General features: G+C 41.7%; 1 protein-coding gene across 1 annotated transcript in view; it reads left to right on the forward strand.

Annotated features, from left to right (window-relative positions):
• The window catches only part of SORCS3 (sortilin related VPS10 domain containing receptor 3), a 277450-nt gene that overhangs the window by 207176 nt on the left and 42828 nt on the right, over window positions 1-27446 (forward strand). Inside the window, exons 9-15 of the mRNA XM_008643870.2 lie at window positions 4190-4279; window positions 6151-6330; window positions 8492-8638; window positions 9082-9184; window positions 11470-11546; window positions 11655-11746; window positions 14778-14885. Coding sequence (XP_008642092.2) covers window positions 4190-4279; window positions 6151-6330; window positions 8492-8638; window positions 9082-9184; window positions 11470-11546; window positions 11655-11746; window positions 14778-14885 — 797 coding nt within the window. The remainder of the gene's footprint in view (window positions 1-4189; window positions 4280-6150; window positions 6331-8491; window positions 8639-9081; window positions 9185-11469; window positions 11547-11654; window positions 11747-14777; window positions 14886-27446) is intronic.

A 27446-nucleotide genomic window follows, 5' to 3' on the forward strand; every position in this document is an offset into this window, starting at 1 on the left:
CACAACTTTTCAATCCTCATACTCACAAATCTGTGCAAGGCCTAGGCAGGGCTGTCTCTGAAGAACCCCAAAATCCCTTGCTAAGGGTGTCAGTGGAGCAGCCTGCTTGCTGAACTTGTCATAACTCTTTTGGGCTTTAACCCACATTTTGATTTGGGGGATTTTATGCCCACAAGAAGGAGAAAGGGAACCTAAAGTTATAGCAATGAGGAGGGATGCCAGGGCTCCCTATGGAGCTGGAGAACACAGATCCAGGAGGCTGCTACAATAGAATGTTCCTGAACTTTTGAGTCCTACCAGCTCATTTTATGTTGCTAGAAAGGAGGGGTACTCCACAAGCAGAGGAATCACCTCGGAAAACAAGTGAGGTGTTTATTGAAAATAACATCAACTATATGCTATTAATGACTTACTTTCAACAAGAAGTTAAAAATGTGGTTCTGCAAGCTTTTTGCTCACTTTTCTGCAAGTTCTTTGAGCAGCAGGAGGCAGATGGAGTCCTGCTTAGCCCAGGGGCATTTCTGAGATTTAGTAATTTCATGTTTGTTACATCAATACCTGCCTTACATTGGAAATTATGAGTCTCAATATCAGCCAGCCAGGAAGATGATAATGAAGACTGATGCACAGTGATCTACAGTTCCTGACATCATCTAGGGCGTCTTTGTAGTCTGGGACCTCTTAGCTCTTTCTGCTTGCCTTCAAAACTCTTTAGATATCACAGGTGTTTTTGCCTAAGAGGAACGTCAATCTAAAAAAAAAAAACCACCAAAAAAGAAGCAAAACCTGCCCTTAAAGAATCATATCCAATCATTAACATGAGAAATGGCTTTGTGTGTTCCTAGACATGTCACAGAAATTATGGAGATAAATAGATTCCATGAGAAACTTTATCTAATTCTCTGCAGTCTTGTGAGCGTATTTGCTTTCTTGTATGTTTGATGCACTCTGTCTCACTACAGGTCAGGAGGGGGAATGAGCCAACATATTCAGACTCTGAGGGCTTTTAAAGAGAAATTTCTCATGTTTCTCTTCTTAAGTGCCAGCTGATATAAGTTAGATGAGACTTCGTCTTGATACAATATGTGGAAGTATAAAACAAAAGTAGTAGCTCATGATTGGAGGGAGGAAGGAAGAACACAGGTTAGGAAAGACAGATGTGCTTGATGGCAAACACATTTGTCCATAGGAATCATTTCCACTGGCCAGAAGCCCAATTGAACACATAAAGTAGAAATCCAGAAAAACAGATTAATGATCCAGTCATTAGTGATGGAGGAGGAAAAAGACAAACCCAGCTAATTCTGTACTGAGCATGACAGATGAGCTCACAGCAAATAATTGGGTGACATTCATCAAATGTGAACTGAAAGGAGGCATTGGAGGGCAAAATGCTGCCATAATCTCTGGGATTTACAGTGTTGGAGCATTTGCTCATAGGAAAAGGAAAAGTTCATCAAAATAAATTAAGTTGGGCCTTCCAAAATTCATTCTGTATCACAGTGCTTGCCAAAACTTTATTGGAGGCTTGATCATTTTTTTGGAGCTGTTATAACTGTGCATGTAAATCATGCAAAGATGAGATCCTGGCTGGGAAAAGCTTACATAGCTCCTGCCAGCAGAATTGTGGGTGGCTTCATATTATCTGGCTCAGGAAGACCACAAACCTCAAAGATTTCTATTTCTAAACCCTTGTCAAGGTGACCTAGTCCAGGTAGAAGCCTGGAAGGGAGTTTAACTATTGCATACTGAACTTTTAACAGTGTTTTAATCCTGAATTTCTGCATTAAAAACGAGACAGACAAACAAACAATTAATACAAACAAACCTCTCCAGGTACCAGTTTTCAGTGGGATAAAGTGAAAAAAAACTGTGTAAAACCTTTTGAGTGTGGAAACCTTGTAGTAGATCCCGTTGTGGCTCAGAAAGTGGAATTTGATCACTCCTTGATATTTTTGCCACTCTATGTTCACTGGATTAACTACAAGATTGTTGGACTGTTCCTAATCTTAATTGGTCATCACAGCATTTACAAAGTACGTAAATATTCATGTCCTCATCTACAAGTTGAAGACCATCTCAGCCCATCAGAAGAAGTGGATATTGAACCCAAGGTCTTTACCAAGTAGTCATTGGACACATTCAGTTCATGTGACAGTTGAAAATTTGGATTTTCCAGTGGAGGTCATAAATATTAAAAGAGAAGAGGGGATATTTAAATATTCCCTGTGCTATTTAGACAACATGACCTAGAAGTGTGGGATCCTTTGAGCAATGCTTGTAGAGCTGAGAGAGATAAAATTACTGCAAACATTAATTTTTGCCTTTGAGCTGGACTCAATATGAATCAACTGCACAGTCTGTTCTCTCCTGTGAAAATTTTAGTTTGATGTGGATGTATTAGACGGGAAATTTATCCTTCAGAAGTAGAACTCACTGCCTTTGTTCAGCCTGCGGAAGAGACGGCTGTGGGAAGACATTAGGGCACCTTCCAGTAGTTAAAGGGGCTACAAGAGAGCTGGAGGGGGACTTTGGACAAGGAGGAATGGTGTTGAACTGAAAGAGAACAAGGAAGAACTGGATGGTTTTTAAGGTCCCAACCCAGACCATTGTGTGATTCTATGATCCTCACAGCTGGAGAGCAGGACCTGAAATGCTCACTGCTGTGCCCGTCCCCAGTGCACTTTGCATGAAGTGAGAGTCCAGTGACTGCTGTTCTCTCCCTGTCTCTTCCACTGGCTTGTTCTGGGTCCGTAGGCAAGCTGCTTTAGATTTTCATGTTTGTGTTTACCCTTGGCTTTAGCTAAAGGTTATCTGCAGAGAGTTTATTAGATATGATATATAGGTCATTCTGATGACCTTATGCTGTGTGTGCTATAATATATATAGTTGTTTTTGTTTTTTTTTTCTCTTGAGGGTTCTAAGTACAGTTATGATGACATTACAAGTAGAAATGAAAGAAAATCAGAAGGGGAAGTCTTAGTGTAGAAGCTGGTCCTATTTCTAAACCTTCCTTTCTTTCCAGTTTTTCAAACTGTCAACGGAAAAGCCTTGAGTTGATTAGATGTCAAATTTCATGACCAATAATAGGATGTCCTTCGAATGACAGCTTCTCTAGGGAAGAAAGCCACTATCTAGAGGTGCTATCATTGCTGAGAATACAACTGATGCTGTAGCAATGTTCTCTGTAAGCTCATTCTCAAATATCACTGCCAGATAAAGTAAGTATATCTAGGAGAGAATCTAGGGCCTTTCTCTTAGCTTTATTGGAAACTTAAGAAGCCAACAAGTGACATTCCATATAATAGACAAGTGCTGTGTGCATTATTTTATCTTAAGACCTGCAAGACTGCCCAACCAGCAGAATGTAGGAAATTCACTGATGTAAGCCTTATTTTAGCCAGGTCTGAGATGGTTCCAGAAAGAACACCTACAGCAAGAGTGAGTGAGTCTTGACAGGTTTTAAATCCCATATTTTACAAATTATCAGTGCTAGAACTCGTTGATGCATGGCATTTTTGCATAGGCTTTAGTTCATTCAGCCCATAAAACTGCAGATTTGGATGTCTATCAGTTCCCCCCACACACATCCTTTTTCAGAGAGCGTGATTTTAGAGAAACCAGTTTCATAGTGACAAAGGGCATCTAAGAGCTTAGCTCCAGCTTTCCAAGAGCACATTTACTGTTGGCATTAAATGGTGCTAGTGTGGATCTCTGCTGTTAGTCACTGTGAAAGGTTGTTGGAAGACAATCCTGGCCTCAAAGGACTTACAGTGCAGACAAGGCTGAGAAGCAGCAGAGAAAAGAGGGATTATCTCCTACTTACAGGGGAGGAACAGAAGCACACAGAGACTTTAAATTACTTGCCCAAGGTAATTGAGTTGGACCATGTGATGAAACCAGATCCTCCTCTTCCTCCCACTCAGCACCTTTTTTCCTGAGATGTTAAAATCACACTGGATTTGAATCATAAGAGACAAAATGGAAAGTTCAATAGCACAGCTTAAGTAAATAATACTCCATCCTTCTCAAATCTGGGATTTCTTTGGAGTTACCCAGAGGCTTTTAGGGACAGCTATGCCTGTCATAAAAAAAGATATCTGAAAGAAAGTTTGTCAGGCACTTTTAAAGGTGTCATCACAGAGTGTCTCAGAAGAGTCATCACTCACTTTGTTTGGTGTTTCCATAGGTGACAACTGGTGGAAGAGCAACTTACTATGTGTCGTACAGACGGGAGCCTTTTGCACAGATTAAATTACCCAAGTACTCCCTTCCTAAGGTGAGTCTGCCATGTGTGAACATAGACATGTAGTATCTTGGGCAGCCAACTAAGTGAGGTTTGATAAGGTGAAGTGCCAGGTCCTTCACTTGGGTCACAACAACTCCACACAGTGCTACAGGCTGGGGACAGAGTGGCTGGAAAGTGGCCCAGTGGAAAAGGACCTGGGGGTACTGGTTGACAGTTCCTGAGGTGGCCAAGAAGGCCAATGGTATCTTTGTCTGTATCAAGAATATAGTTGCCACCAGGACTAGGAAAGTGACCTGTTATAATACAGATTTGTTGGTGGTCCTGATTTAGAACTGGTGCATAGTATAAAATCAGGGGTACTTTTGTAATTTAAAAATCAGAAGCACTTTAAAGCTAGGTGTCATGGAAAAGTCTTCAAGCCATGTAAAGGAGGCTTGTTTATGCTGCCCTTAGTCACTAGAATATTTTTGCTGTACAGTAATAACTATCCTGTCATCTGCAGATTAATGAACTCTGCTGGAGTTGTACATATGTGAGGCTGGCACCAGGCTAATGCAATATTTCCACTGCAAGTGGTGAAAACAGATTGAAGTCGTTGGGTGTTTTGCTTTATTTTCACACTGTTGGAATAGGTTGGGTACCTCCTTAATCTTTAAGGAATTATAGCTGCTGGGCAAGAACAAACTTCCTGATTTAGTCTTCCTTCATTGAGGGAAATGGCAAATCTCCCACTGATTGTACTCACTGGGAGAGAATTAGGCCCTCAAATGGTTTTTCTCCCCATCCCATGCCAATAGGATATGTTAGGTCTATTAGAAATAGCCCCATTTAATCAATCCCAACTTTTCATCTAGATACCTCACACAAAAGATTAAGATGCCTCCTAGGCAGGATGAGGATATTGAGCTGATCTTCCCCCAGATATTCTTTCCTGAAATCAGGTCACTCCATCCTTTGGGAGACTTCCAGAATTATGATTTCTTGATGCAGAAACAGTGCAAGGAATTAATCAAGGCCCCTTGGCACTCTAGGGAAAGTTTAAATAGATACAAATAGATAAATGGAGTCTCATATAAAAACCACAGTCATTTTGCTTCTAGCTGAACCTGTGTCAGTTTGTTCAACAATGGTAGCAAGGATGAAGTGCTTCAACACTCATCACCACCCCGAAAGTAATTTCCATGAACCTGTTTTAAAATAATACTGAGAAAATGCACTGTCAAATCTCTCTGATATTAAAACTAAATGGGGAAACCCTTGCTAGACTTTTTGTGTCTTGGGCAGCAGCAGAAATCCAGCGAAGGTTAGTGGGTGGATTATTTGATAGCCTGTATATTGTGGGATAACTGATCTCAGATAAACTCTCAATAGGAAAGTGTGCTATTAAAAATCCCTGTCAGCAGTAGCTCAAACTGATACCTATACCTCACCTTCAAATAAATGTGAACTCCAAGGTTTTTTGAAACCATCCTCTGCCAGTTGGAAGCACAAGCCCATTAGTTCAGCATGTGAATGAAAATTATCACTGCTTTTAGCCTGGTGCCATATGATGCTTAGTGGCTGTGAAGACTCCATGCTCCAAGGCTGTGAATCTTCCATGAGTGATAAAACCGACTTTCAAATTTATAAATAAAAAATGAAACTGGATGAAATTCCTTGAAGGTACCAAAAATGAAGAAAGCAAAAACCCTTTGCCTGGGGTGTGATTATTAAAAAAATGAAATGCAGAAAAGTCACAATGCTGGTAATTTATTGGCTTGCTCTAACAGAAAGTTGTTAAACATACCTATAATTCATGCTCCATCTCCATTCTTTCATAATTCATGGTAATTACTACATGTCCCGAAGGGCAAAGAAATACAGAGATCCTCAGTAACAGGCCTTTTGTCTTCCTTTAACAGGACATGCATATTATCAGCACAGATGAGAATCAGGTCTTTGCAGCTGTTCAAGAGTGGAACCAGAATGATACATATAACCTGTACATCTCAGACACCCGAGGGGTCTACTTCACCCTGGCCTTGGAAAATGTGAAAAGCAGCCGGGGACTGGAGGGGAATATCGTCATTGACCTTTATGAGGTATGTAGTAAAGGGCACCCTACAAAGAGCAGCAACTGCCTGCTAGTTCAAGCAAGTGTAAATCTCTTACCAACCTCCCAGGATCTTCATTTGTTTTGGGATCAGCCCTGTGGTGTTTCCTGGATTTGATGATGAGTTGACTCAAGTGAGAATAGATGTAGTGCATTCTGTTATGGGTACAACAACTGGTTGGGTTCAAGTCAGTGTCTAGTTAGCTGTGTGTCATTTCCAAAAGAGAAAACTATTATCCTTCTCACCGTAGTGTGGATATCCATAGAAGGACTAAACATACCTTTTCTTTCCCCTTGGACATCTAGAGACACCTGCTCGCAGGCAGGGAATCTGGACTGCGCCTTAGTGAGCACTGAACAGTTTGTGAACTATAACCAAACATTTGTAGGTGCCACTTGCCCAGAGATGACAGATGGATAACTTCTACCCCAAACTATCTTCCATTCTCATGCTTCTGCCAGGCCTGTCAGCCTTGGCCAGCAGCAGTCCATTCAGAGCAGTTCCAGTTCCTGGTTTCTTCAGAGCATTCTGGTTTTGGTGTGTTATTACTTGTTGGATGGAAGATCTCAGTGCTCAGTGCTTTGCCAGCAGCTAACAACTGATCTGTAATACTAATAGAAATGGTTGCAGGCTGATTTCTGCTGTTACACAGAGAAATGTTCTTGCAGCTACATGCAGAACTTAGGACTGTACATTTATTTATTTCAGCCAGAATAATGCTTATTTAACAACATAATCAATTTGTTTATAAAAATCAAGATAGCTTAAGTCAATGAGGGAAAATTCACAAATAACACATTGATCAGTATGAAGGACAGGGTTTATGGTTTTTTTTCACCTGGTTAAATATATTTTCCTGCCTCTGAAAAAGTATATTTCTTTGCTGTGATGAACCAGCTAAAACAAACATGCTTTATCTCCCATTCCTGGGCAAACCTGTGTATTCCCCAGTGGTTTATCATAGACTTGTCACTGTTAAATGCTAATAGATTTTCACAGGGTCATTTAAAGAGTAGTGTCACTCCAGGGGCTTTAGATAGAAGGATTTGCATTGTGACAGTTGCCAGGAAGTTGCAGATTTGCAGCAAGTTCCTTCTTCCTGTCTCACTTTCGCAGCTGTGCAACAGAGACCAGACTCAACATGAAATCTTCTTGGGGATGTTTTGACAGGACCATATTCTGTTGGAATGGGTTCTGCTGACAAAAATCAAAACATTTGAAACAACTGGGTTGATTTTGTCAGAATTTGGGTGTGGAAGGAAGAGGGAGAAATCAAGTTTGCAAAACATCAGTGTCTCAGCATATTCAGGATTCCCATCTTTTGTGTTGATTTTTTTTTTTCTGGTACACAAAAGGATCCCACACTGCTTCTGATGTGATGTGCTGCCTCCCCTGTTTTGACAATCTGTGGAGGCAGTGGGGCAGACCCCATCCTCAAGCTCACAGGACTCATGTGTGACCTGGTGCATGCTGCACCTTCAAGCCCATCATCAGCCTGTCTGCAAGAACTCAATGAAATCCCAAAGTGGGCTGTTTCCTCAGGATTTGCTCTGTGACCATCCTTGTCTTTTTCTTCTAAGGAGAGAAACTGTGGATACAAAAATGCTGCTAGCAAGGATTTTCTTGCTATTTTCTAAGTCCGTGAGAGACTTTTCTCTCTCACAGAAGAGGTAGCAGAGTTATGTAAACAACCAAGCCACCTGCAACCTTGAAAAGTCTTGTTTATAGTACAGTAGAAAAATATTTTGACAATGGATGTTTTAGGATTTTAGCCAATCACCCCAAGGGGTGACTGATACTTTGTCCAATTAGACTGTGAAGAAAAAAGTCTATAGAAGAGTTTGTAAGATAATTAAAGAGACCAATCTTGCTGCACAGTTCCTGCCTGCTGGATCTTCTCTCCTCCTCCCTACGGCTGCGGGACACGGGGATATACCCTAGGGCATTTTTAATAAGAAACCACACGAGATCTTTCAGCTTTTCAACCATCATCAAGATGTACCATCAGTGCCATTCAGTGTTATAAGATTTGATTGAGATGGCTTCTTTGCTTTTACAGAGACCTCCCACTCCTCAGAGTGCTCAGATGGACATTGCTTCCAGCCTGTTCTTCCGATGTATTTTTTTCATCTCTCTCCCTTTTTCCTAGGTAGCAGGGATCAAAGGCATATTCCTGGCTAACAGGAAGATAGATGACCAAATCAAGACTTTCATTACCTACAACAAGGGCAGAGACTGGCGTTTGCTACAGGCACCAGACACCGATCTAAGAGGGGATCCTGTACTTTGCCAGCTGGTGAGTGGCAAATCTTTTTCAAGGCACTACTGATTCCTTCAGAGCTGCTTATTTTAGTCACTAGGTTAACAAAACTCTCCCTGTGTTTTTTCTCTTGACCTTCTGTGTGTTAAATGAATTAAGTAAATTTCTTTTTCTATAGCTTCATCACTTTCAAGGGAAAATTCTGACCTTCTTTCTTGATGTATTTCATAGAATTCAAGTCAGAATAAGAAAGTTTCTGGGGAAAAGTGCTCTAAGTCAGACTGTTGATAAAACAAGGGCAGACATGCTTGTTTGTAGTGCAGAGTTCCTGCAAAGGAACGTATGAACTATTTGTGCTAAGAACAGAGGGGTCATTTTCAGAAGGATCAGAGCATCTGTGTGCAGTCACCAGGAGTTCCTCTGATCTTTAACTTGCTGCATATTAAAGCTTCCGCCTTTTGTTTGTTTTCTGTCAACAGCCATTTTGCTCATTGCACTTGCGCCTGCAGCTCTCAGAAAATCCATATACTTCAGGGAGTATTTCCAGCAAAGAGACAGCTCCTGGGCTGCTGGTGGCAACAGGTAAGAACATAAGTGCTTCTCACCACTCACCCATACCTCCCTGGGAGCCTGAGAGTATATGAGGTATTCCCTATTGGTGTAAAACCTTTCAGCTCTGTTTCAGCAAGTGCTGAGCTAATTCACATTAACTCCCATTTGCTATGGGCTAGGAAAAGGTGTATGGCCCCAAGTTCAAAAAAGGTGTCAGGTATTTGTTGCTCTACAATAACCCATCTGCCGGTCTCAGCCCATACTTTCAAGGTACCATTACCAAGTGGCATTACTAGGTCCTCTCATGTTGTTACAACCACTGATGGATGTGTATCTGATTGCTGCAAGTGCCATGGATGAGAATAGTACCATGGGCTACTTGAAGATGTAAATATGTTCTGCCTTTTGAGTAGCAAGCACAGAGTTGTCACAAAGTCTGTCAGGTGAAGCCTGGGCTTCATGGGTGCCTGTGTTCTGCATGGCACCTATTTTCAACCCTGTATTGCTGCAAGACCAGCAGCATTTAATCAACACTGCACGGGCTACTGGTATTGTGGGCTGCTCTGCAAAAAAATGCTTTGGCAGGTTGTGTTGTTTCAATGACAGCCTGCTACAATACTTCATGGTGGCAGTGGCTGACCCACTGTAATTAATCTGCAGGATGGATGGTGCTACCAACCCCACTCAGCTCTGTGGGAGCTGCTGGACTAACAAAATGCTTCCAAATGGCTGGTGCTACTGAAAGCTGGCCTCTGAAGCATGTAGGCAATTCTGTCATTTCAAACAGTCTCTTACATATGCTCAAATATGTCCAAATAGCTTAACTGTTCTTTCTAAGGCTCAGTTTATCTCCTTGGTCCTGTTCAGCATAGCAGTGGCCTGCAAGTGTGTGATGTTAGCATATTGTCAGCATGAACTTACACTATTCCAACCATTTTCATTCTCATGTCCTTCTGTGCTTCTGTGTGTTTGCCAGAACCTGAAACGGGTTCCCTTCATGACATTTATATCTCAACAAGGGAGACACCATGTGATTTCCAGTTCACTGATCCAGGCCAAATGAAGTGAGATAATTTGGTTTAAACCTCCAGATATCCCTATGCATAGCCAAGTGGAGTCATCACTCCTGGCAGGTTGCACTAGATGGATGCTTAGGAACAAGCCCGACTCATGATACTGTAATTACAAAAGCTTTTTTTTTTAACCTTTTAGGAAGCAAATAGAGGCAGCAGGATGGTGAGATTCTAGGCATTGATCTAAATTGTTAGTAAATTAGGTTCTTTTCAAGCTGCCAGTGCATGGGATGAATGCTTTCCCAGTCTAACAATTAACCTTTAAAAGGCAGAATATAATTTCTGCCTTACTACTTTGTAGATTAAAAAGCCTTACCTGTTGGGAATATACACATCTGTTTCCACTAACCAGTTTCACAACAGGAGCATCTCACCATGTTGCTGAATGCATTCAAGGATATGCTTTGCAATTTATTCTCACAAGTGTTGGCTGCTCAAACACTTGATTTACAGTGAGACATGTCCAGCAATGATTGGAAATTTGGACACTTGGTATAGGACAGAGGTTAGATTCTTGTAAATGGAAGAATTATGTTTTATTATCTAATTGTACAGCTGCTAAATCTTGACTTGTTTGGGAGTTACATTTTGTGAGGTTTGAATGCATGCAGCTAAAACGAGAGGGAAAGAATGAAGGAAATAACAGAACAGCTTTGCATAGACAGAACGAAGTGATAACAACCAAATTCTTGCCTTTTTACTCCCTTTCCTTGCCTCCATCTGTAAATCCCTGTTTGAAAATTTGGATTTTCCATTTTGGTGTTTAAAATATGATGATACAAAACCTATACTGCTGCTTTTAAATCAGTTTCTAACTCATGATAAGATACTGGGCTAAGACCTTTGAACTGACACAGTAGATTTATCCTCTTGAGCCTGGACATCCCTATAGACTGACTTTCTATGTGGTTGCCCGTATCAGGTTTTCCTTACAGCCTCATCTTAAACAGTTGGTCACTTTTGCTGGTGTCAGGGAAGAAAATTAGGTGGGGGACAGTAAGACACTTCCTATATCCTGAGCACTGTTGAGAACACCCTTCTTGAGTTGTGCTGCCTCCCAGAGCCAGAACTTTTTTGAAATAGCTTTGAAACAATTATGTGGTTAGTTGAATTCCATGATGGTAACAGGAGAGTTTCAACCTATTTAAATTTCTAATTTTCCAGCATTAAATGTCAGAAATTTAATTAACATTTTCATTAGTGTGTTCATCCATACAGGAATGTCTGACACTTGTGTTACAGGCAATATTGGCTCTGAACTTTCCTACACGGATGTTGGCGTGTTCATCTCTTCTGATGGTGGCAATTCCTGGAGACAGGTATGTTTCTCACAGCGAAGGAAAGCATGGAGCCTTTTGCTATTCTTCTTCTGCCTCTTCTCTTCCCAGTGGAGTGGGGCACTCATGCAGTACCTCATTTGTTTGCAGGTCTTCGATGAGGAATACAACGTTTGGTTTCTGGACTGGGGAGGGGCACTAGTGGCCATGAAACACACGTCAGTGCCCATCTGGCACATGTGGTAAGGAAACATTACTTTGAGAAGGTGCCAGTGTCTATAAAATGAGTAGATGAAGTCATTCTTATCTATATTTTACCATCAATGTGGTTTTATTGATGAATATAATGATTATTGCACCATTTTATAAATATAATGGCTCCGTACATAATCATCTACATGTATGAATTACTCTTTGCACTGGTAATGTACTGTGAGCCTCCAGGTGGGGTTTCTTTCCTACACACACACATATACTAAGTAATAGGCCAACCTTTGGGCTTCAGGTATTTCTGAGAGGCTGTGTCTCTCGTTTCTACATTTTGTTTACAGAATTTAACATTAATCTGATAAGACAGATAAAGGGAGGGAGAGGAGAGGGCAGTAGGTGTAGATGAGGACAACAGAGATATGTTGCTAACTCCTCTAGTATTTGACTATCAGTTTCCAGAGATATTGTAGTGGCAACTGATTAGAGTTGGAGGTGAAATAGGGCAAAATGATTTCTCAGCTGAAGACACTGTTTTGCTATAAATGGGTTATAACAATCTAAGCACTAAAGATACTGCTCAAAATTAGCCTCTTCTTAGCTCTTGCCCCTCTGACTCCTGCACCAGTTAAACATTCTAAAATTCAGAACTAACGCTGTTTACAGAAAATGGGTGTGTTCATTGCTGGGTAGGTCAGTCCATTAGACATGCCCCTTCAGTCTCGGGGCTTGATTGAAAGAGGCGCATGTCTAATGGACTGACCTACCCAGCATCTAATGCTGTTCAGAAGTGAATTAGAAATAGCTTTCAGAGACAAGATGTTTTCCTGTCTACAATACTGAGTTGTCTCTTAGCTTGATGGTGCTAAGTGCATGTCTATTACTTTTCATGCAGAACAGGAAATGTGGTCTTCAGTCAAATAGAAAAAAAAAGCAATGGTGTTTGGCAGCAGTGATGAGGTCTTAAGGTCTCCTCTACCTGAGTTACTATTGTACAAAATCCTCCAGTGAAATTGCAGTCTTTCCAAATCTGGACACCTCAAGACATGTTGACTTCACCCATTTACAAGCTTATGTTCCAGAGATGTACTTAGAGAACATTAACAGCTACTTTTTCAATATAAAAAGCTTCTGGACTTTATGTTTCTGATCTGACAGATAACTCTGGGATGACTGCAACATAGATTTCTGTAGAAGTTTGAATATATTGCATTTGAGCCCATTTCTTTGCTACCTGAAGTAAAGAAATGACTGCTTTAGTCATGGTGTGATAGTGGATTGTTGACCATGGGATGTATTGGCTCCGTAACTGGACATACAGAGGACAGTAGTCACAGGGCAGACTCCTAAAGATGAGCTGCAGACTCCAGTCTATGGATAGAATGTGTTGAGGTGTGACTGGAAGCCTCTGGCGGGTAACTCAGTTGTCATGGCTGTAACTAAAGTGCCCTCAGGAAAGAGGACATCAGGACCATGTCCCAGTCTTTAGACCAAGCCAAGTATGAGTCAAGGAAGGAGAAGTGTGTGTTAGCCACGGGTGGGTGTCACCAGCAGTGGGTGCGTCAGACTGCAGCAGGTTGAGCTCTGGAAGGGTGAAAGGGGAGCCACTTACTGAAAAAGCTGCAAGTCATGTATTAACCATTTGTTACTGTATTATTCAGGCCAGGTGTAACTGTTTCAGTTGTCTTTAATTGTGAAGGCTCCTCAGACATAAAAAGCACATTAATACAAGTGCCTGTACTTACATATTGGGGATGATTTGGTCACAGGTTGACTTTTCATAGAAGCTGAGAGCTCAGTTCACCTTTGTTTGGGGAGGTTCATTTTGGATGCTCTCCTTTTACACTCAGTCTCCTGAAATGGCATGTGCAGTACTACGAGTGCCCCACCCACTCTATTAAATGAGTAGTGATTTAGATCTGTTATCAATACGCTCCAACAGGTTTCCTCCAAAATTGTACCCTTAGGGGCTTTGGAATTTGCTTCATATTGCCTCAGTAGGCACCTGTTTTATGGGCAGGAGTGGAATAGATTAAAGGGTACATGTAAATCTATTAGTTCTCAGGCTGAGACATTGTACAATAAGTTTCATGCTGGAGAAAAGAGGGGTGGGTAATTGAAAAGCTGAGAGAACTTTAGCTAAGCTAATGAAGCATGCTGTTCCCCAGAAGTTGAAATGCTATTTTAGAGAGATAAGCATGCAAGCAGAAAGCATAAAAATGCACAGGTGTATGGGAAGATACATACATTTAAATAAATAGATTTAGGGCAGATAATCTTTCTGTGTGCTGTTGTACTCCCAGAGTTCTGTCTTTCGTGTAAAGCTAACTTCCTGTTCTGGCACAGGTGCATTCTGAGTCAGGTGAAGGTGTCTTGCTAAGTGACGTGAGGGGCAGAGTTAGGGGATGGTGACTGCCAGCCTTGGCTTTGCACACTAGAGATCTGAGGTTGGTTTATAATACACACTACAGTGGCCTCCTGGTCCTTTGGTGGCATGTCAGATACTGTTCTACCTGCTTGGAGCAGGAAGGACTCGGTGTCCACCAAGAGCCTCCCAGACAGATCCAGATGCTCAGATGCATGTGTGCACACACATTCTACACTCCTCACTCCCACAAATAAGGCAAATTTGCTTTAAAGTACTAATAGGGATAGAGAGATTGTAGCTAATGCTATATGGCATTGATACAGGGATGGGTCAAAATGTCCTGTGATGGTGAAAGCAATTTTCATGCATTCAGGCCAGGGTTGCTTATGCTCTGAGTGGTGCTTCATATTCCAGACCCAGAAACAGGTCTTGGCAAAGCCTCTTGATCCCTTGAGGTCTGATCTACAGCTGCATCAAGTATATCTATATCCTTATTGCCAGTATTTATGCTTTCTAAAGCTTTGATCTTTCAAAGTACATCAAGAGCATGAATTTAGTGGGCTGGGAAATGGCAAAGATTGGTGCTTGTCTGTAAACCCAGCTGCTGGAGCTTGCAGACCTTAGCCAACATTTAATTGCTGCAGTTGCTCTAGAGTAAGTCTTTTTATGTATATAAATGTTGTCTGCTTCTATCCCAGGGTGAGTTTTGATGAGGGAAGATCCTGGACTAAATACAGTTTCACATCAACACCACTTTTTGTGGATGGATCCCTTGTAGACCCTGGCATAGAGACCCAGATAATGACGTAAGTACAGCAGCTCCTATTTTAAGTTGTGATGGCAGAAGGGGTTCATGGAGATCCCCAAGTGCCTGGTAATGTCATGATGTGCAGTGCAGCATTGTGTAGCTACACATGCAGTGTTTCATGAAGTCATGGTGCTGTTTTGTGGGTTTTGCTGATGGCCACAGGCCTGGCTGGCATGTTCTTGCATCATGTGGCAAATAGATGATGGAGCCAAACTCTCTCCAGTAGTGACAGGGGCTATAGCAAGGAAAGATGGTCCCAAGCTGTAGCTTGGGAGTTCACACAGACCAGCAGATAAATCTGCTTCTCTGGACAGTGGTGTAGCCCTGGTCAGGTTGCATCTAGTGACAACCAGAGGTCATTTCTCATAATTATTCTCATGATTATTCTCATAATCCAAGGATTGTAGTCCTTGGATCTGACGGCCCAGGGTCTGCAGTGCTCTTCAGAAGTCGGAGATCTGTATGGTTGTACCTAATGCCAGTTCTGTGCTTGCTCCAGTTGTGCAGCATGACTCTCGTTTGAGATTGCTGGTGGGTATGAATATCCCCCAACCTTGTTGCTTGCTATCTGCATTGTGGGCTGTACATCTGGTTTTAGCTCAAGCAAAAGTGTTCTCATGGTGCATATGCAGAGCTGAGCTCAGAATAAGCTTCCTGTCTGGGGTTTAGTATGCTATGGTTCACCCATCCCATGGGAGAAGGAGCCTGGGCTGGCAGGGATGGTGCCGGGACCTTCCTCCTCCCAGGAGTGCTGAAGTGCTGGGTAAGGCTGTTAGAACCGGTGGAGTGACGTTGGCCCAAGAACAGGCCAGGATTTGAGTTCAACAACCAGGAGAGGGAAGTTTTTAAGTTCAAAGGCATCTTCAAGTAGTTATCTGACCTCTTGAACAAAGTAGATCAGAGCGCTGTGCTCTGGGATTCTGAACAAAGCAAGGACAAGATGCACTGCCTTCATTGCTTTCAGAAATGCCTTCTTACCTGTGCTTCTTTGAATTGCCTGAAACAGGCTTCTGAAAAACATCAGAAAGCAAGGTGGCAAAGATGCCTTAGACTGAGGCACACCTGTGAAGCATATCTACAGTGGCACAAAGAAGCACCTTTGGTTAATCACATCAGACACTTGCATCACTCCAGTTCAGGGGCAGGAGATTAATTATAAATTCCATCTTTCAGTCAATTTGCTTTTCCTGCTTTTCTGCATCTGCACTTGAAGTTCCTGCATATTTTCACTGCTTGCAAGAGAAAAGAGATTCAGGTCAAGTTTATTTTCTTCTAGGCTTCAGTCTATTTGCATACTTATAATGGCATGAATGCATAGGTGGAGCTCCTTGCTGGTGTCACAGGTAGTGAGAAACTCAGAGTAGACTGCTGGATATGCTTGTCATCAGTTTTTGAGAAAGTTTGGACTGGGTAATAATCATGTGTCTTGGACGTTTCTGCTACTGACTTGAGTGTATTCCAACTGTGTTGCATGATTTGTGTTGTTATGCCTTTCAAAACCCAGATCTACTTCAGCTTTCCACAAAAAGAAGTGACCATGTGTTGAGAAGCAGTCTGTACTTGAAGTTGAGCTCAGCTCAAGAGCTGGGGAAAAATCATATTTTACTCTTCTCACAAATGGTCATTTGAACTGGCTTCTATGCCATCTATGCCATGGCAGAAGAAATGTTTTGGTGCTGTAGCCTTGGGGGGGGCTCAGGAGGGCGTAGCTGACTCCTGTATAGCACATCCATATCTCCTGTGATAAACTGTCTTAGGAAGGACAGGCTAAGTAATTATGGTTGTGCTTTACACAGCAGCACTCCTATGTTTTATTCCCAAACAGTGCTGGAGCAAAACAAGGCAGCCTCTGTGTCTGTGACAGACAGCTACTGAGATTTTATCGGAGTAGACGTGGTGTCAGTTCTGGTAGCACTACTCACTTTTCCTTTATTCCAAAACAATGCCATGGCTTTGGCTTTTTTTTCAAAAAGGCAGAGTCCTTGTTTGTGTAGAAGAATATATCTGTGCATCTGTCGCCTTGCTATCTGCAAACCTTGCCCTGTTTTTGCAAAGAGCAAAACTCAATAGCATATGATATACCTGTGAGCCTTTTCAGAAGATGGCTGTGAGCATCCTGTTGGGAAACTATATATGCCAATTCCCAGCTAAAGATTAGAACCTGCAATTCTGTTCACTCTGTGAATTTTTTCTCCAAATGCAATGAGAATGTGTAACTTTCTGTGTTGTTTAATATGGTGTTTTTCTGTGAAATTCTTTATGCAACGTGTGTCCCTTTCCAGCCGCACACATGTGCAGACACATGCACACACACGTGCAGAGAGACCAATCTGAGCTCTCATAAATCTGCACATCAGCACCTTCATTGAAATCAGTGGAGCTAATCAGTTGACTAGCTGTGAATTTAGGCCATTTACTTTATAAATCAATGCAGTTTTCTTCTGAGATGAAAAATGCATTATAAATCTAAGGTTATTGTTATTTATATCTCTGTAGTCTTCTGGTGGCGAATGTAGGAAGTGAGTTATCTTCCTGAATATTGTGTATTAGTTTTGTTGAGAACTTTTTCTTTTGAAATCTTTGCAGGCATATTACCATTATTATTGCCATTGCTGTTGTTATTGGTATTGTCTTTATTATTACTGTCATCATTAGAAGTTTTTAAAACCACTCTTAAGAGTCTGTAAAAGCCATACAAAGAAATTTCACATGACACTTGCAATGAATGTTTAGAGAAACTTCTATCCACAGAATTAAAGGAACTGAGGAGGAAAGAGCCCATTTATAAAGCTCTATGCAAACAATTTCTACACAGAACACTTAGGTATTTCTCCCAATTAGAATTTTAGTGAACTCATCTATAAGGGCAGTGTAGGGTGATGCTGAGCTTGTGTAAGCCTTGGCTGAGAAGAAATCAATGCCTTTATATTGCTACTTGCCACCCTCTGAACCAGGGTAACACATGGTGGTTTGGAGGTACATGGAATTCATGTTTCTGGGAAGAAATCCCAAAGATATCAAGAAGCTGATGAGAGGAGCACAGCAGTTTGGGATTAGGATCCCCCAGCTGATCATGGGGTCGGTGGGAGCTCTTAGATTTGAAGCAGCGCTGAGGCAGAGGGATCAAGGCTGTGGTCATATTTGTGTACTGCCAAACTGGGTACGTTAGTGGCTTTTAAAGGTTTGTCTTTCATCCTGGAAAATGAAAAATACTTCATCTAGTTGTCTTGGCTGATTCCCGTTAGAAAAAAGTTCTTCCATAGATTTGCATCAAAGTGGTCTGTGCTCACCTATTTAAAAAAAATAATATTCTGAGGGGAATGTGTATTACATAGTCATTATACTCCAACTATTATTAAAATACTGCATTATTAACAATATTTTCGTAATACTATTTTATTAAAATCAATATATCAGTAGAATGACTTTCCCAACATTCATTTTGTGCCACATGCTGTGAGGGGCTCTCTGGGCTGTAGAAAGCAGCAACCATTTTGGCACACATTTTCATACCACTTCATAGCTATTAAGTAAGCATTTTCCATACCTGTCTTTACTGTATGAGTATCCTAGGCTTTTTGGACCCTCTGTGCTTTGTGCTGTATATGCTTGTCCTAAACAATCCTAAAGAACATCAGTAATGAAGGGGCTTTATATGATTCTGAATATCTCAGACTACTTTGGATTGGGAGCTGCTTTTAGTGAGGGGGTTGGGCAGGATGTCTTGCAGAGATCCGTTCCAATCTAAATTATTCTGTGATTTTTAAATTTTGTATGGCTATAATGCTGCAAGAATGAATTATTTCCTTACAAGTTGGGTGGACTCTGTTACGAATGTAGTTTTGTGATGCTTGGGGAAGTACCATGAGACTGTGTGTGCTGGTCTGCCCTGGAACTGCCTCTTAACCAAAGTGAATCCACTGTCCTTCCTCCATTCCTGGCTGACCATCTTCTTCTGCAGTTCCTTTTGTTGCTCTTTCGACACTTCTCTCATCTGACAAGATGGTCAGTTCAGCTCCTTTGGTGTGGAGCTTTGTACCAAAGCACATTGCTGTGTGCACATTTCCACATTGCTGTGGAAAGCAGCAGTGAAAACACAGGGTCCTCTAGGAAAATAACTCAAATGCGTAAGGGTGGTGGGTTAGACGTTCTCAGATGATGCAATGAATGCCCAGAATGCACTAGCCTTTTTGAAATCTACAGGTTTCTTACTTCTGTCCTGTATCCCTCACTGTTGACTAGTATATCTTTTAATTATGTCATGTTCTGATGGGTCAGGTCCAACACTTCTGGATTGACAAGACATAGGCACAACGTGTTACTTGCCTGAGGTTGTCCAACAGGGGAAAGGAATCACACTGTATTCCCATTCTAGTCAATTGTGGTATATCCAGACTAGTTTGTACCATTTTAATCAGAGACAAGATGTTTTCATGGATCCAGAAGAGGGCTTTATGTTGTTGCAGCTCTTACTCATAATTATTACCTCTGCCACTTCATCTCCTGTGCTAAGCATCTCTCCAAACCTATATTAAGAAAAACAACCTTTTTGCTTCACAGCCCTGCATCGTTTTAGTAGACTCGTTATGTGTGTATGTGTGCAGACACTCATTTACAGATGGGGATCATTAAGTTTCTCTGTACTGATAAATAAATATTTATGTAGACACACCCACATGCGTGTATATAAATTTCTACGTAGTTCTACCTGTGTGAACTTAATGATCTCTCTATATGTGTGCATGCATAATTGGGCATTAATATTTTCAGTGAGCTGAAAGTTAAGCTGTAAGCATTGCTGTGACTGCTGCCCTTGGCTATGTATGTTAGGAAATGTTCCTGGCTGTAAATGAATAGGTTATGAGTCCTGGCCCTTTTCTAACACCTTCTTGTTTATGTGGCCATGCAGCTTTACCAGAAATGAAGTGGGAGTAGTTTTTTTTTCCAGGAGACCCATAAAATTACTGGCAATCCATCACTGGGTGGCAGAAGAGTGAGGCAGAATGAATAAGTAATTGAAAGATGTTGGAAAAGGTGAGGTGAGTGCCAGGGGAGGTTTGAGGTGAGAAAGAAAGTATTAAGAGCACAGGCCATACTGTGACAGACCAAAGGTCCCTCTGTTTCAGTTCCATGTTCCAACAGTGGCAAGTGTAGCATGCTAAAAAATATATATATATATATTATGCTAAATTATACTAAAAATATTATTACCTTATATACTTCTCACATTCATAGAAATTTACAAATAAGGGACTTTCTTGGCCAAACATGGTATTCTTTGTGTTTCTAAGATATTAATGAGTTTTCCTATTTTTGAGGGTTTTCCCTCTAAATGCTTTGAAAAAGTTTTTAGCAGGCACCTTATCCTGTGGCCAGGAATTCCATGAATTACTCTTATCCCGAAGAACTGACTGACCTGTGGAAGACATCAGCAAAGTAGATACAGGTATGAAGGCAATGTGGACAGGTTCTGATTCACTCTCAGCAGAGACTCAGCAAACTGAGTATGAGAAAGGGGCAACAGGTCACAGGTTCAAGCTCCCACTTGAGTTCAAAGTTACATGGAAGCCAAGAGTCATTTTCCTGTCTTTTTCTGATAAGTGTTTATCATCTTGGCTCTTCAAGCAAGGCAACATCCTCTGCCTTTTGCTCAAATCTTGCAGTTACATTTAAAAGCTAATACAGGAAAGAAAATGACAAGCTGACAGTGTCCTTGAAACATTCTTTGCCTAGGGGTAGGGAGCCATGGGTCTGCCACCTCTGAGTGGGTGTCCTGAGAAAAATTAAGGTGAAACCAGTGATAGAAAATAGTGCCTTTTCTGAGATGTGGTCAGAGGAGCTGGCATTCTCCCCCTGGGACCAGGCTCTGCCCTCCACAGCCAGCACCCCTGCTTAGCAACCTCAGCAAATGAGAGCAGATGTGAGTGGATGGCAAAACACCATGAGGTTGTTTTTCCTAGAAGCAACTGAGGCTCTTGTACAATGTGTGAGGAGAAAAGAATCACAGTGTTCCTCAATTCCCATGGCCCACAGGTGCTTCTAAACTTTCCTGACATCAGTCTGGCCTCTTTTCACTTCACTCTGCAAGAAATAGGCAGAAGCTCTCTGAAAAAAACATAGATCTTCTGCAACTTGTGACTGCTGCTGTGCCACACAGAAATTTAGCAAAGAGGGAATCTGGAAGAAAGATTTCACCAGAGTTCTCTAGAAAGCTAAATCCAATTTGCAGCTTCCAGTGCAGGAAATGAGACAGGATCATGTATGGGAGCTGTTATGCTGACAGATTCTGAACTCTGTCCTTATTTACCTTCGCTTCCTCTGGGGACCAAGGCTGTCCATCCAGCCTGTGCATTCTCTAAGGGCTATCAAAACTGCGGAATTTTTTAAAGGTTAGAGAGAAGATCTCAAAGCCTGGTTTATCCAAATTGCATGGGTACCATTAGATACTATAAAGGACTGTTAGGTTTTAATTCTTGTCCCTACTGTGGTTTTATCTCACTTCTCAGTTTTCCTTTCTTCTGTTCATTGCAATATTTGTTTGTGGTGTGAGTGGCATTGTTACTGGCTATGGATTTTCCTGCAAGGCTCTGATGTGTCCTTGTGAGTTCAGTTCTCTGTCCTCGCTCAGGGGACTGTGCAGACTGCAGTGTACAAACCTATATAAGGACTCTTCAGAACAGAATCCATGAAATTAAAATGAATCTGTGAAAATAATGACTGCACACAGAAAGAAAAGTAAAATTTGGAACTTGATCTGAGAACAAAAATTCCAAATACAATTACTAAGTAAGGAAACCAAAATGATTGAGAGGATATTGGCATTTGCTATAGTGAGCTGCATTCCTGTATCATCTGATCTAATTTCAAAACCTTCTGGAAGTAATGAATAGCTTGGACTTTGGGAGAAAATGATCAATCTGCTAATGGCATCAAGTGACTTTACAATGGACAAGAAAATGTGTGTTATAGGAATTCCCATTTTATCCCAGCAGATGATCAGTTTATACCCTGGAGTAAGACAGTTGATTACCCATATCATTATCTTTGTTTGCAAGATTTAAAAACATTATTAACGACCACAGATTAATCAGTGTCACTTCCTCCTCCCATCTCCCTCTCTGCCAGAGGAGTAGTCTGTGTTTTAGCCTTTGGATCTCTGCATGAATTCACCTGGACAGTCCACAAGAGGCACAATATTGATTGTTAATACTTGCAGTATGAGGTGAGGTCTTTCTGTGGCACCTGAAAAGACAAATCAAGTGATGAGAACATCTACTTAGAGTAATCTTTCTCAGACAGCACCGTGTGATTCATTTGGCTTTAGGAAAAGGATGTCCGTGACCCAAGACCAGTTCCCAGCAGTTGCACCATGTACTCGTAAGATTCCTGGCAGAAGCCATAACACATGGAGAAGGCATTGTGCTCTGTGGCACGTATTGTCTGTCTTTGACTTTCTGGGGCAAACATCACTGCCATTGGAGTCAGGTGCCTTTTATGGACAGTAGATCAAATATTATGCTAAAAAAGTCAACAGCGTTAGTTGTATTGTGCTGGTAGGGAAATTGAGGGAGAGCAAAGGGCATGCCCATGGTTAGTCACTCAGCAGGCTGTCATCGGGAGAGCTTGGCAGTAATGCAGGTCTCCTGAATCCCAGATGGGTATCCCACTGTGCAGACTTTTCCCATTCCTTCAGGGGAAGGAGATGCTGAGTCATGTCTGTTATGCTGGGACAAGAGGGATGGAGAGGTGAGCATATGCAGGGAGGAGATTAGAGAAAGGTGTTCGCTTGAGACTGGGATTCGCTGAAGTGAATAAAAGAAAGAAGCCCTTGCAGAAGGAGCCAGAATGAACAGCAGGCTGATAGATTTCTTTTCCCTAGATAAAAGGACAAGTTTTGCCTGATGGCAATAAAGTCCAGATATTCTCATCTAGGGGCTGATGTGCTTTGTTTCTTGTGCTGCTAAGTAAGGACAGAGGGATCTTCGCCCTGTGCTGTCCTCCTGTCAGCAGGTCGGCTGGGCTGTATGAAGCCCTCAGGCCTGGTGGAGGGTGCACAGAAAGGGGCAGGATGCTGTGTACACATGCATTCCTGAGTCTTTCACCTTTCTGTTAGAGCAAGACATAAAATATTCTGGTGCCCTGATCCCACCAACCCTCAGGGGATTGAGAAACTACACAGCCTTAGCACCTTTCCAGCTCAATCTCTCCCTGATCCTGCACAAGGAAAAGAGTGGCACAGCATACCAGCTTTTCTGGGAGCTTGAAGGTTCAATGTTAGGTTGGCTGCAGAGTTCACTCTAACAGGTTTTTGATCACTGAACTGCATGGATGTTGGAAAGCAGCTGTCCAGAGCTTCCCTCCTCTGAGCCTTCTTCTCTGATACCCAGGCAAAGCTCGTCACTGTGCTTCACCTGTCACATGTGTTTGGAGCTTACATATTCTAAGGAATGGCTTCCACTTTTGTATTGGGCATCTCTGGTTGGAAATATGCTGATTCATAGGATGAAAGATTGAAATGACTGAATGTGCTGTGTTATCCAGCTTCTGGCAAAGCAGCAGTAGCACCTGTCTCTGCTGAGACCACAAACCCATAAGGGGATGAAACACTCAGATTACTGATACCTGCCAGGATCTTTTCTAGAAGAGAGTGGCAGCATCTTTAGGTTTCAAAGCTGTCAGAAACTGGTTGTCTTTCATGAGTGCTTCGAAGAAGAGAAGGAACACTTCTGAAAAACAGCGTTAAAAATTAATATGCTTTCCCATCCCCCTTCCTAGGTGTCTCATACTCTCTTTCATGTTTCTGGGATTTCTTTTGAAGCAATTGTCATGTAAAGTGGTTTGAGAACATCGGTAATAAATTTTTTAGAGACCAGATTTCAAAAGGTTTGGTTTGTCATTCAGTAAGTTCTTATTTTGATAGCACTTTCTATATGATAAAATAATAACAAAAAAATCTCTGTCTCCCCCATTGCCTCATGCAGTATTTGTGCAGCTAAGAAAGAAATGGAGTCCAAACTGTAGGGCTGCTTTGTAATTATGCATTCTGCAGATTACTTACTAATTGTGCTTGGCATTACTTGCTAACTGAAAGATCATGCTGTACCATGTCATTTGCAGTGGTTTTCCTCTTCTGCTAGCGCTTTAAAGGAGGTGCCCATTGAGCTGATGAATAATACCAGGACTGTTTTCCAAAGCTGAGGGAAAGGATCTACCATGATTGTACTGTAGGATTTTTATTGGAAGGTTTTGGTTTTGATCTGTTTTCACAGAAACTCTTTGCCTGCCCCATCTCCTCTCTCCCTCCTGACCTGAAATCTGGCAGTGGTGCAGCTTTTCATGACCAGTTCAATATGGATTGCTGGTGGCCAACACTTTGAATTTCTCTCTTTTGGGCAACCTCGATGTCATGACATTAAGTTTCAGAGGAAATAAACCACATTCCTCAGATTTAATATGCATGAGAAATTCTGTGAAATTCTTCTTTGACCCTTCTCCTTGGGAAGTAGATTACAGACCAAGATTTTCTTGAACAAATTTGTCCTCATGCAGGCTGCTCTCTGGTGTTGGTACATTCTTGATAGTTTCACTGCTGTTGTTTTTTCTCCCTCTGAACAGTATCAGTGGAAGGCCTGATATCTGAGAGGGTCTGTTTAGATGGTCTAAATTAAACTAATATGCACCAGCTGAAAAACTAGATCCAAATGGATGGTATATTCTATCTGGAAGAAAATGCATCTCTTCTTTCTAGAAAAAAAAAAAAATCATCTATTTTTCTTACTTTTTTTTGGTCCACAGACAGAAGTCCAGCAGCCCTGAATCATCACCCATTGCCCTCAGGCTACTGTTCCTAGTTGACAGGTCAGCCAAAAGCAAGTGAATTAGAAGCTCCAAAGCGGCTCTTAGAAACCATATTTATTGTTTAGGAAAAAAAATAGACAGTGTTTTTTGTTGGCAATTGCCTGCCTTTCCAGTGTCATCTTTCATTTTTTGTGTTTCCTTTGTTTCCAGTCTCTTACTCCCCTGCATCATCTTGCCAGGCGTGAGACAGTATAACTCTCCCTCTCCCACTCTCCCTAATTGCTGATTTCTGTCTCTTTCAATTAAGTTCTACTTCCTTGTCTCAGTTCCTTTCTATCCAATTTCCTTGTAACTAGTGACCTCCTTTAATGGTAATTCCATCTCAATCCTAATAAAAAAAAATTGGGAGATTACACAGCCCATTTGGTTTTCTCTAAAGTCATGATTTATGTTTAATTCATGGAGAAATAGTTCGTCTGTCACTACCTATTCATAAAATCTGGCCCCACCAGCACAACTTGCAACTGTTCCATTGCTGCTCGTGTGGTTTTGGCCCTGACAGCTCAGCCTGCACACAGGAGTTTGCCTCACTTTACTGCTACTTCCTTACAGAGAGATGGATTCAGATCCTGATTTCATAACAGGCCCTCTTCTTTGTGCGAAATTGTCAGCATTTTCTTTCATTGACTCAAAAGCTATAAATGTCAACAAGTGATGGAGGTACATCTATGTACCCAGACATTCTGTAGGTGTTCACTGAGCCAGCAACTCTAGCATAGGCTCACCATTTCCCAGGAAATGTGGGACTGGGGTAGCCTGACTTGGGAGAAAAAAATTCAAGACAAATCAAGGCAATTATGAATGTGAAAGAACCTTGTACAGGGACACAATCTGTTCCCAGCTAGAGCTAGTGAGTTTGGGTGAATCTTGACAGTTTCTTCCAGACCATCTCCCTGCCTCAGGTCCCTGTTACCCAGCTCTCTGGATCAGAGGAAAAAGCAGCGACTGGTTTGTGTTGCCTCCATGTACTCATGTCATGCTAACACTGAACTAGTCAGTTCTCCTGGACCATGGAGCCCTGGGATAGAAAGTACAACAACCAACACCAAACCCTGACTCTGTTCTGGAAAGGCTTCTTATGCCTACCTCAGTGCTGGTTGTGTAGGTGCCAGAATAGGTCTTGTAAGAGAACTTCATTCTCCAAGCTTGCCAAGAGCCACGGGAGTAGGAATACAGATGTTAGGCGTGTGCAGGCTCTCCCTGGCCACCACTCAGGTCCATGTCTATGCAGAGTACCCAAAATGTTAAATGCTTTTAGAGTTCATGAGAGCAGACCAGACAAATTTGGTCCTTGACCTCTGCAGTGGTAGGTCCAAGCTGATGCTGCAGGGACCTATCCTGATAAATCTTGAGTCCACCCGTTCAACACCTATCAAACCTGTTTGGAGGGAGGAATGTTCCAATCTGTGCTATGCCACTACCTGGGTGGCTTTGACCAAACACTGCTCATGAAACAGCACTGGTGATATTTGCTTGGAATATATGGTCTCGTGGATGCCTGGCTGTTTGTTAAGATTGCACCTGTAGCAACATTTGCTCCCTTTGCTGGTCATCAGAAAGAGAATGAGCATCTTCAGTTGTGCTAAATTAACTATTCACTACTTCAGATCTGGGGCTTCCTCTGGTTTCAGTGAGAGAAGATCATCCTCTCCAGGGACTAGAAAAAAACAAACCAAAAACCAAGCCCAAACCCAAAACAACATGCTTGTTTTCCTGCCAGGAGGTGATTCTTCCAGACTGTGTTTCTTGGGTTTGCCCATTAAAGATCTACTTCTGGCACTTCCTGTTGGATGCACAGATGCAAATAAAGAGGGATTTTAACTGAAATCATATGGTGATCTTACTTGACTTTTTTTCCTTTCTACATTCCCACAACAAAAGCACAGATTCAGGTCAGCTGAAGTATTCACTAATCTGGGTGATTTTACTATTGGAGATTTTTTGCTTGCTAAGACACTTCCTCTGCAAGCATTTTTCTTTTACAATAAAAGGAAATAAAAATCAAAGTTGGTTTCAGGCTTTTCTAAATGAAACAGTCTATTTATGATGACACTGCAATTAGCTTTTCTCTCATAATTAAAGTATATGTTTGTCTCTCTTTCCGTAGTTCTGGCTTTATTTTTCTGTGGATCCATCCATCTGCTTGTGTAGTTCATCTCAAAAGATGCTGTCTACTAAGTATATTATATTATTTTTTGCTTTTATTTTATTTTTAGATATTAAAAATGCTTACAGTCTATTCTGTGGGGCCTAATGCTGTCAAAACCTGGCTTCAGAGTTCCCCAAGGTACTTTGAGAGAAACAAAAAAACCTCCCAACCTTTTCATGTCTCTTACCTCGTTGATGTCCGGTGAAGGAAAAATGCTTCAGAAATACTTTCTTTTTTGCTTTTGATGTTAAGTGTAGTGAAGATTACCTTATCAGCTTCTTTCTTCCTTGGCATCTTCAGTCCTCTGTCTCAGTGCTGGGCACACCCAAGGACAGCAGGTGTTACACACAAAGGAGCTGGGATGACTGGTGAAGGGAAAAGTCTTCCATCTTTATCCAGACCAGGCCAGCCAAGTACAGGCAGCTTCAGCACTTGCTTGCTCCATATGATGTCCTACCAGTTTACTTCAGAAATGATAGAAGAGGGCTTGATTTAGGCATGAGAATTTACATTTTCATGCCTGGGCAGCTCTTCTGAATCTGCCAGCAGGAA

The sequence above is a fragment of the Corvus brachyrhynchos genome, unplaced genomic scaffold, assembly GCF_000691975.1.
Source record: "Corvus brachyrhynchos isolate BGI_N302 unplaced genomic scaffold, ASM69197v1 scaffold61, whole genome shotgun sequence".
Taxonomy (NCBI): domain Eukaryota; kingdom Metazoa; phylum Chordata; class Aves; order Passeriformes; family Corvidae; genus Corvus; species Corvus brachyrhynchos.